The 11,764-nt window shown below is 35.6% G+C and overlaps 1 protein-coding gene across 1 annotated transcript; it reads left to right on the top strand.

Annotated features, from left to right (window-relative positions):
• Positions 1-4,747: 4,747 nt before the first annotated feature.
• On the top strand, positions 4,748-5,362 carry LOC140183024 (cysteine-rich repeat secretory protein 38-like). Its single transcript, XM_072231023.1, has one exon. The coding sequence runs from the start codon at positions 4,748-4,750 to the stop codon at positions 5,360-5,362; it is 615 nt and encodes a 204-aa protein (XP_072087124.1).
• Positions 5,363-11,764: the final 6,402 nt, after the last annotated feature.

The raw sequence follows: 11,764 nt of genomic DNA, 5'->3' as shown, positions 1-11,764 counted from the left end.
ATATGAAATAAAATGTTAGTTTGTGAGTTTATGAGTAAAATTTGTAAAGTTGGATTGAAATGAGGTATTGTTGAGTTAAGGAAATGCAAGGGTTGGAAGAATTGTTGTGTTATGGTGAAGGGTAGGTTGTATTGATGGTTATGGTATGATTGAGTTAAATGAGATTGAGTTTTGAAAAGGGAATGTGATTTTGGGTGAAAATGGGGTTTGGCATGTTTTGGAAAAAATTGATTTTTGCTGAACTTTGGTAGTCCATAAATTGCTCCTCAAATTTTGGATGAAAATGAGGTTTGTTTTGAATTAAAGAATGTTTTATAAGCTTGAGATTGATATAAGGTTTGTGAAAAACCGAATTCTGTAGAGGAAGTTATGGACGCCAAAAAATCAGTGCGAAAAACTGAAATTTTCAATGTTGCAGCAGAATCAGGTTTTCTGGTGTGTGTCCACGCACACTGTTGTGCGAACGCACCCAACAGAAGCAGAAATTTTACCTGTGCGTACGCACGCTCTTGTGCGCACGCACACACCAGGATATGCTTTCTGTTGGTGGCACTCGTAGGGAGTGAGGCACACGCACACCAAGTAATTCCTAGCTGGTGTGTGCATGCACGCATTCTTGCGTACGTACACGTTCTGCTTTCTTTCTGAGCTGTGCGCACGCACACATGTGTGCGTACGCACAGACTCTGTTTTACAGCACCTATGTTTTTATGATCTAAGCATGGTTTTGAACCCCTAAACCCCTATTTCTGCCCTGTTAACCCTAGATTTTATTCGTAAGCCTAGTAATTAGCGGAAGGTAGGAATTTGAGGTAACTTGGGGATAAAGAAAGAGGTAAAAATGATGAGTTATAAGGAAGAGATGTGAATGTTAATTGAATTTATGATGCTATGGCTTTGATGAATGATTAAATAATGATTATGAATATGAAATGGCTTATGAATGATGATATCTGAGATACGAGTTTTCTTGGGTAACAGAACCGTGGCTTGCCACCACGTGTTCCAGGTTGAAATTCGATACTCTGTTGACCCTACGTCATAAGGGTGTCCGGGCACGTATAAATTCCCGGGTATGGATATCCCCCATTGAGTGATATATAAATGAATGTTTGAATGATGAATGAATGTGAAATCTATGCATAGACTCATGGGGATGCGCAACGGAGGACAGTCTAAGGTTTTCGGACTTGTCGGGTTGGCTGGATAACCGATAGATGAGCCTTATCAGCCATAAGATAGGCATACATCATGTGTATTTGTTTGTTTTGTATGCTATGCATTATTTGGGATTGCCTAACTGAATATTTATCATGCTACTTGTTATATTTGTTACTTGCACTATTTGTTTTCTACTTGTGCGTGAAGTTGTTTGGTTGCTTGTCTCTGCTGAATTACGGATGATGGAGGAGTGGAAGAAGGGTGGATTGGTTAGGTGTTAATGTTAGGTTTTGAAGTAAGTTTTGGATTCTTAGGTCACCTACCCCTTTTATGGCTTCTGTTTAGAGTTTAAGTTTTATAACTGCATGTTGGAGTTCTAGGATTGCCTTTGGCATTCCCAGGACCTTATATATTATATGCGTGGCACCTTTACCATGCTGAGAACCTCCGGTTCTCACTCCATACTGTGTTGTTGTTTTCAGATGCAGGTCGAGAAGCACCTCGCTAGGCGTTTGGATCCCTGAAGCGGAATAGTCCCTGGGTTATTTTGGGTTTTTAGTTTGTATATATATGTACATATTAGCTTTCTCTCCAAGAAACTTGATTATTTTGTTCCTCATAGAGGTTGAAGAAGAGTTAGGGCTTTATTTCTATATTTTGAGTATTCTGGGATACTTGTATATATATGTAAATATTCTCCGGCTAGCTTTGGCTTGGCAGGCTGAGTCAGGAGCTAGTTATATTGTATTTCTTGGCTCTCTATTCACTCTTTAGCTTACTTGTATCTATGATCTTGAGGTTTCTTCACACACAAGTTATTCCGTCTCTGGAGCGTTGCGCTTTTTATTTCGCGATTTTGTTTTACCCATTTTTCAAGGCTCCTAGTTTATTATATTCTTTCTGCTATTACACGTATGCATTTTATTTTAGAGGTCGTAGCGCCTCGCCACCTCTGTTTTACATCCTAGGTGTAGAGCTCTGTGTGGTAGAGTGTTACATGATTAACCTATGAAGAGAGTCAACTGCACTATACTCATATACTCATAGCCTCTTGGTTGGATAATGGTGACAAGGTGAACCGAGCTTTGCATACTAATCCACCTAGTTATCACAACAAAAGAAAGAAGTGATCATCATCAATCAATGATGACAATGGCGGATGCAACTGCAAAAAGAGTGAATGCATGAAGCTCTATTGTGAATACTTCTGTGCTAAAAATTTATGCAACAAGGATTCTTATACTTGCCAAGATTGCCAGAATAACGTAGAGCATAAGGAGCATGTGAATGAGACAAAGAAGGAAATAGAGTTGCTTGATCCACACACCTTTAAACCCAAGATTGTTGTTGACAACGTGGCCAGATACAGAAAAGGTTGCAACTGCAGTAAGTTAAAGTGCAAGAATAACTATTATGGTTGCTTCAGTTTTGGAGTTGGTTGCTCTCCTCTATGTTATTGTCTAAGTTGCAAAAATGAGTATGGAACCAAAGACTCCTCTCTTATCCTAGAGGTACAAAAACCTTCTAATGAGAATAATGGTTGCACTCTTGTCCCAAAGGAACAAGAACCAGTTAATGAGAACAACAACAGCAAGAACGAGCCGAAAAGAATGGATAATGGATCATCTTCTCAATCTCATCATCCAGTTGTCGACTACGGGGATTTCTTTACTTAGGTTTGTACTGCTAATCAACTCGGTTGGTCATAGTCATCAGAAAAAAAAAACAAATGAAGATTAAGTTATCACTGGCTAATATTTCACCAGGATTTTTTCTGGAATAAAATAAAAAAATAATTTTCATAGAAAAATTATTCTGGAATTATATCTCGAAATCCAATTATTTTTAGTGGGGCAAGTTTGTTGTGTGACACATGCATGCAAGGAAGAATGGTGTAGTAAGTATAGTACTCTCCAACACTAAGAACAAAACAGTTGTGAAGCTGAAGTATTTGAAGTTTGCCAAGGAGATGGTGAACTTATCCCCACCCAAAAAAATTCAATTCCGGGATATAATCCAAAATAATTTTTCTGTGAAAATATTTTTTTATTTTATTCTAAAAAAACAAATTCTATTTCACCAAACTTAAATCTTAGATATTAAATTTTTAATCCTAAATGATGAGGTTTAAATCTTAAATCCTATACTAAAATAAAGTGTTATCCAAGATATTATTAATATTGATAAAAAAATATTAATTTCTGTATTTATTCAAAAAAATAAAACAAAATATATTATTATTATTAGGGTTTTAAGAATCGTATATTCATAATAGATGTATTACGAATCTAAAATTATGGTAGTTTGGTACGTAACTAGTATTTTTGCTATATTGCTATTAGGGTTTTAAGAATATTTTTTTCCTAAACTATCTAGTACCTATTTGTATATTAACCTATATACCTATCTATATTTCATTATATTAGGTAGTGGTTATACTACTAATTTTGTTGCTCTTTTATTGTCCTTGGAATAAAATGTATATAGGTGCAACTTTGTTATAATTCATCATATGTGGATATGAATATAAAGGAAGAGGAGGAGAATTATTATTCATGAATTTACAACAGTAATGTGAATAATATCAATTTGCCAATTATCCTGTCAAATCAAGTTATGCATGTCCCAACACAAGGATCTCTATTGTTTCTACTTATTCTGATAGTGTTATTGAAAATCGTATTCTGCACCTCATTATCAGCTTTAAATCCCATTGCATATTTTCAGCACCTCAAATAATACTGAACAGCAAAATACCAACGTGTTTGAGGATCTTGATTGGCAGTGACAATAATCTTTTCGGGACACTCCTAGCTTATATAATGATAATAATAATTTTGTTGAGTTACACTCACCAGTTGGTAGCTTCATGTTAATAGAGCCAATAATGCAGAATAATCAGCAATATCAACCTAATCAGAGTTATGATTTTCATAAAAAAAATGCAGAAAACATTCATCATCCTCATCTTAATGGCCATGGTTCATCTTCTACGAATGGTTTTTATGCAAACTTTCCACCATAGGATGCTTTAGTATGTTTGAAATTCATGGCTATTGCTACGGAATACAAATAAAATTTATGAACATTTTGAAGTATCCACGTCCAATATTTTTGTTTTAGTTTTTATACAAATTTAACCATTATAAAATGAATTTTGATTTTATTTTATATTATTATCTAGTTATATTTATTTCAATGTTAATAGTAGAATGATGGTTATAGTATAATAATTAATCTCATAAAATTGAGTTATTAGGTATTATAATGAGTGATGAGGAGTTAATATTCTCTTTGTAACATCTTTTTTAGAATATGAGAGAATATTTAATCATCAAACTAATTCATTAAGACTTCTCATATTCTTGAACCTGATTTTTTATATTGACCTTATAGAAATATTCCAAATCATAACAATTAACTATTTTGTTTTTAGTATTTTATGTATTTCACGTTATACTAAGTGTTGAGACATGGTCTGATGATCTAATATCAAGTGAGTTATGCCTATTCTAGATTTCTAGTGCTTCCTACTTGTATTTAATAGGTTAACTTACTTTTTGGTCCTTTAGCTGAAAAGGTGATCATGGATAAGGACAAGGACACACCTTTAGTTATGTATATGTTTGCCATTTGTATGTTATTATCATGTGTTGGAAGCAGCACAGACCCTGTTGACACATATTGTCCAACTGAATTCCCATTATATAGTAGCAACATCACATTTGACAATAACCTAAAGCTTTTTTTGGGGTTGCCGCCCTCCAACACGGCTTCCAAGAATGACTTCTACAACACATCCATGGGATATGGGCAAGACAAGGTGTACGGACAAGCACTGTGCAGAGGAGACATCACCAACTCCACAGTCTACAAAGAATTCATTCAGAAAGCAAGCCAAGATTTAACAAAGATGTGTAACAGTGAAGATGCAATCATATGGAATGAGCTTTGCCAAGTACGCTACTCTTTTCAGATGTTCTTCGCGAGTATGACTTACACCAAAAAGTATCCCAACCATAATCTTAAGGAGAAGAATATCTCTCACCCTTCCGAATTTGATCAAGTCTTGGCATATATGATGAACAACCTCTCACAAGAAGCAGCTTTTGTTCCTGCCAACAACATGTTTGTAGCAGGGGAGATTCAATATTCTGGTTCTGATGGTATCATGAACAAGAAGCTTTATGGACTAGTCTAGTGTACCAAGGATATCTCTCAAGCAGACTGCGCCACTTGCTTGAGTTCTGCCTTAACAGAACTTACTCAATGCTACTCCTTCCGAGAAGGCTGTATCATTCTTAGTCAGACTTGCAATGTGAGGTTTGAATCATACATGTTCTTCAATCATTCATCAGAAAAAATGCTCCTCTTTCACTCTTAGTATTAGCAGTTACTATTTTGCTGTGTACTGCTTGCCTGCTCTGAAAAAGGGACACAGAGAAAGGTGAAACTTATGTAACTGAAATTCATTAATCATTGCAAAACAAAGAATTGCAAGCCTAAGCTCTCTTTTCCTTATAGATGAACAAAAGATCGAAAGGACGCTACTACAATAGTTGACAAGCTCCAAGAGCGTAGCAGTTACACAGGAAGGTGACATGATTAGCTCTGATGAACTGTTGCTCATGAACTTAGCAACCATTAAGGATGCCACTCATGACTTCTCTGATACAAATAAACTAGGACAAGGAGGATTTAGTGCAGTGTACAAGGTGACTCGTTTTAGCCTCTGTAGAATGTTGTAATTTTGGTATCCATATTATACGATGTTCTACCAAATGGCAGTGAAGTTGCAGTTAAAAGGTTATCAAGAAAGTCTTAGCAAGGCATAGAAGAATTAAAAAATGAGGTCATACTCAATTGCCAAGTTTCAGCACAAGAATCTAGTGAGGCTATTGGGGTGTGGCTTAAAGGGGGATGAAAAGCTTCTCATATATGAATTCATGTCAAACAAAAGCCTTGATCAATTTATCTTTGGTTAGTTCATGTTTTTCACTTTTTTCCATTAACCTTCCAAATGTATCTTTGCTTCATTTTATTTTACATTTTTTTGAAAACTGCTTCATTTTAATTTTTTACATCAACATGGTATTTAGTTGACTTGTTCTATTTAATATAGAGATGAGAAAATCTAATTCCTTGGTTGCTTTGATAGAGAAAAATTTTGGAACCATTGGTGAAAATTTGTCTTGTTATATTGCATTGATCATGTATATATCTATAATTATTTACATTTTATCAATTTAAAACTTACTTTCCCATATCATAGAAGAAAAATATGCATTATCTAAGGCTGTTAGTGATGAAAAAATTTTAGTTCAGTTTTATGGAAATCATTCCAGGTATTGTAGCATATTTAATTAGTAAAATTAACAAGTAACTGAATTTTTCACTAAGTATATTATTAACCCTCCCATGAAAAAATTATGCATGACCAGTTATTGACCATCATTTTTCGATATGCGGATGAGTTATTCAAAGACATGACCATTACCAACATTTTGAGAAAGAAGAGAAAACTAATTAACTAAATCTTCATTCATGTATTCAAGAAATCAATTAATCAACTTCATTACTAAAGGCCAAAGGGAAGGAGCCTCCCTTTTCCTAAGATCCTTTTCAATTCCAACCACAAGGGATGAGAGTATTTCTGAAAATGAAAGTCTTCCGCACCACTCATTTATCTCCTCCATTAAGAAAAGCCCCATGGACTACTTGGGCTCCATCAATTCAGGTCAAAACTCCAAAGACAAAAAGAAAGAAAAACAAAAGCTTACAAAGTAAGATGGATGGGAGAGCGCCAATGAGCCTTGGCTCTAATGGCATTTCTCCTCCTCCCCACCTCAAAGGTCTAGGGTTCAAACCCTAGAGAATGCAATTGAGGAAAAATGTGACAAAATGTGTGAGGAGTGTATGGGTGTGTTGTGTACCTAGGATTGGGAGTTGTCCAATCCATTGGGGTACCTAAAATTGGGAGTTGTCCAATCCACCAACAAAAAAAAAAGATGGATGGGAGAGCTATATTTGACTTGTGAGATGAAATGGAAAAAGAAAGCCACATATTTTATTTGTAATTTTGTTGGGGGCAAAAGAAAAAAAATACTAATTATAAAGTTCAATGTTAAAAAGAAAAATAGTGTAACACCGTAACTTTTAACATCTCATGATCGTACTAATAGCTCAAGCGTTACTTACCTCTAAACTTTTTTATTTTATACTATTTTTATTTAATATTGAACCTTCACGAATACAAAACGAAACTTTCACTAAAAAAATGAAGAGTCGATACTTTAAATCATTTAATCACAAAATTATATATATCCACGTAGCATTATATACATAGACTTACTCAAAGATCCTAAAATACAATTTCCATCCTTCTAAAAACCAAAACAGTAAATGACGAGGGTAAAATAAAATCTAACAACTCAACTTGTAAACAGAATCTTCTATGTTCTTATAATTCCGCACTAATCCTTCGCACCTGTAGCTGAAAAGGGTGGAAATAGGGGGTAAGAATTGGGGAGTTCTTAGTAGGGTCGAGGTTAGAAGTTAAGTTCATTTTATATATACTTAGTCAGCAATAACAGTCAATAAGGCATAATTCAATTAACAATTATAGAACACATAATTCAAACATCCATTTAGCACACCCACAATCATAGAAAACACACTCACAAACAAATATGCGCAAACAAGTATGATGCATGTCTATTCCTATCACAGGTAATGAGCTCATTTGTCGGTTTCGACCCACACCCGATGCAATCCGACTCGCAAGTCAGATAAGGCATTGCAGCGGCATAACCCCTGCAAGTTTCTACTTCTTGCAGGTGCTGATTCTCCAGCTGAAGTATGCAGAACATGACCTCTGCAAGTACTTGTAGGCGCTGATTCTCCAGCTGAAGTATGTGCCCCTTTCTCCTGGAAGCCATTCCATACACACGGGCATCCCCGTACAGTCATTCACAAACAAAGCCCACGGCTTAACATTTTCACATCAGCACCATAACTATATACTTTTTGTCACCCTCTCGTGACCTTTCAATCATTCTGATAACCACACGTGTTGATTTATCTTCTCTTTTTCTTTTAAAACTAAAACCACATCTTTATGACATTCTCCAAAACCTTTAAAATAATTAACAATCCAACCGCTTTCAAAATCAAACCGACTCCAGCAGCAAAAATCATGTCTTTAATAATTCAAAATCAGTTAATATAATTCTTAAAACTTTTGAAAATTCCATTTTTACTCCCAAAATAATCAAAACACCCCAGCTAGTTGTCCATACATAACTGAATCAAAATCTCAAGCAAACAATAATAATTCAATAATAATTCAACATAAATTCATTCAAATTCAAGCAATAATCAATCAAATTAACATTCACTTATCAAACTCACATTTAATTATTATAAAGTTACCAAACCCTACCTCCGTACGAAATCAAAATATTGGAAGCTTTGGAAAAGCTTTCTGATCGAGCTGCCAAAAAAGAAAACGTCAGAAATTGTCTGTGCCTCCTAGAACTCTAATTGGCCGAATTTAAAGAAAAGAAGAGCTACGTCATCGTCAACTTTCACCGAACAAAAGTGATGCCAACATGTAGAAAAAAAAGATACGAACACTTTTATCAGATTAAATTTTTTATTGGAGCTACAGATCTCAAGAAATTAAAGCTAGAAGTTCGGTGGGGTTTATGATTTTCTTCATGCAGCTTCGGTCTCTCACTCTCACCGTTAGTGAAAGTAAAAAATGGAACCAAAGGAAGCTGGGTGATGATGATTAAATGTGATATTAGATTAGGTGTCTTAGTTTTTCAAATATATACACATGTGTATATTCCTTCATGCCACGTTCATATATATGCACATATATATACACATATGGCTATTTATATATATGAATGATTATGATTAAATTAATACAAATAAAATGTGATCCACGATAGATATATATATATATATATATATATATATATATATATATATATATATATATATATATATATATATATATATATATATTTAACCCACATTATCAATTACTCAACACATGTTCACATCAATTTATCCATCAATACCATAAAGACTAATCATTTAACACAATTAATCATTTTAACTTATCTTATAGTTTTTTAGCCTAAATTTTTACAAAACCTTATATATTAAACACGTGAAACCTAAACCATACCTTAGCCGATTTCTGCGTATTTATACAAGATAACCCACAAGGCAAAGTTATAAGCGTCAACCACCAAAAAAATCCAGCAACTAGAACTCACTCCAAGCTTCCAATTAAACTCCCAACATATCTAATTGCTTCATTTCACATATTACATGTAATACCCGGTCTAACCGAAATTAATTAAATAATAAGTTAAATAAGAGCGAATATGGTTGGAAGATTTGGCAATTGGAATTTGATAATTCAAATATGATATTTGGATTCAGTGAATTTTTCCGAGTCAGAAAACATAGTTTTCTGCGTAAAAGCGCGCAGTGGAATTTTGACCGGCAGTACCGGCTGAGATCTGTCTGGTACTACAGCTGAGGAAATTGATTATGGGTAAATAATATTAATAAATGAGGAACTATAATTAGGGAAGGTAGAAATATTTAAAGTGCAATTTAGAGCGCTAATCTTAAAGGTTTTGGCTCAAAATTGGACCAATGGACAAAAATAAGTGAACCGGGCCTAAGTGGGCCCAAGACCCAACATATATAAACATTAGTTATGAGCATTTCAGCTCATTTTGCCCTAAAGAAGGGGTGTTGGGCGCTGAAATTGGGAAGAGAGAAGAGAAGAGAGAAAACCTAACTCTCTTTGATCTTCAAACCACCATAACTTGAGCTACGGAGCTCCGATTGACGAGCCGTTTGCGGCCACACGTCGCTCTTCTCATCCTCTACAATTCTATCTAAGTTTTGTGGTGAGTCTTCCATTCATCTCTGCCCAGTTTTCGAAATTCCCCACTGTTACACGTTTTTGGGTAATTAGTGTTGAAATCTTGTGATTTTGGGTGTTTAGGGATACTCCAACATGGATTCTAAGTGGGTTCTATCCCTACTTCATATGGGCTGAGGTAAGAAGTGCTCAAACCCTTGTGACTTGTCATTTTTATGAGCCCTAGGTTGATGTATGTATGTGATATTGGTTATGTTAGTGTATTTGGTGATGTTGGTGCACAATTGGGAGATTGGTATTGCTTGAGGAGCTTTGGTGAGGCTTGGAGCTAAGGTTGGTGAAGACTTCCAAAGAAGAGGCTCAATTGGTTTGGCTACAAGAGGTACGGTTTAAGTTTCATTTAAGTACCGTGTGTTGTGATGAGAATTCCTAGGCTAGATGCCCCTAGGATTAAGTTTGGATTGTGTAAATGGTTGGTGCTAATATGCATAGTTGGTATGTAATGTGAATTAATGATTTGGGTTGAGAATTGTGTGGCCTTGTATGCTTGGTGTATTGAGAATTTGATGTACTGGGTAATGAGTATTGATTTGTGGTTTATGCATTTAAATTATGATATTGGGCCGGAGGCCGTGGATTTTGGGTCGGAGGCCGAAAAAAGGTGAGAAAGGTAAGTTGATGTGTGCATTGTATGATGACACAAGTGATTGGATGAATTTCAGATAATGAATATATGAATGATTGGGTTGGTTATTGAATAATAAGGTTTGAGGAGTTGAGGTGTGGGATTTGGTAAATTTGGGTGCAATTATATAGATGAGGTATGTTTGGTTTTGGTTGAGATATATTATATGGTCATATATGTGATTATGATTATTGATGCCTTGATGGTATGATGATGCATTAGAGATATGTTTGTCGTGATATATGCTTGAGGAATGATTAAGGTTGATTTGTGGGTGAAGCCACGTGATAGTGAGTACGATATTGATTATGTATAATGATGGTTGATTGGAAATAGTGTTGTTAAAATTTGGCATGAGAAAGAGTATATGATATGTAAATGTGTTTGAGTTTGAGAAAGTGTCAACGTGCGAGTTGAGGAGGCTTGATGTTGATTTTGGTATATTTTGATTGATTTCAAAGAAAAGGCTGAAATTGGCATGTTTTGATTGATTTTGAAAAGCGTTGAAAATGGCTTGTTTTGAAAATGGCACTTTGTGGTTTTGTATGGAAACATGGTTTTGAGGCATACTTTGACGGGACATAACCTGGACTACGGATCTCTGTTTTCTGCCAAATCTGTTTAGAAATGAAATTGGATCCGGGATGTCCATGCCGTTCGAAGGACGGGTGAAAAACGATTTAAAATGAGAGAGTTATGTCCGTCGGAATATTGGGGGTTGAATCTGTAAATTCTGCAGCTTTTAACTTAGAAATTTTTTAGCAGAACGACCCTACGCACGTAGGCGCACCTGGCGCGTGCGCGCCGTTCTTCCAGAAAGCACCATCCACGCGTGCGTGTGGTGTGCGCGGGCGCGTCGATGCGCTGTACCAAATGCCCAGCTATTTTCCAGAGAGTTGTGCCAGGGTCGTGCCAGTTTTGTGCCTGGGCGCAAGAGCACCCACGCGTACGCGTGGCTGACGCTTGCGCGTCGTTTGGATATTTTTCAACCCGCGCGTTCGCGC

Source organism: Arachis hypogaea, chromosome 20 (genome assembly GCF_003086295.3).
Source record: "Arachis hypogaea cultivar Tifrunner chromosome 20, arahy.Tifrunner.gnm2.J5K5, whole genome shotgun sequence".
NCBI classification, from domain to species: Eukaryota; Viridiplantae; Streptophyta; class Magnoliopsida; order Fabales; family Fabaceae; genus Arachis; species Arachis hypogaea.
The sequence above is the reverse complement of the archived record's forward strand: the minus strand, read 5'-3'. Positions and strand labels throughout refer to the sequence as shown.

Coding starts and splice junctions, on each gene's coding strand:
- LOC140183024 (XM_072231023.1), top strand. CDS start 4,748: ATGGATAAGGACAAGGACACACCTTTAGTTATGTATATGTTTGCCATT.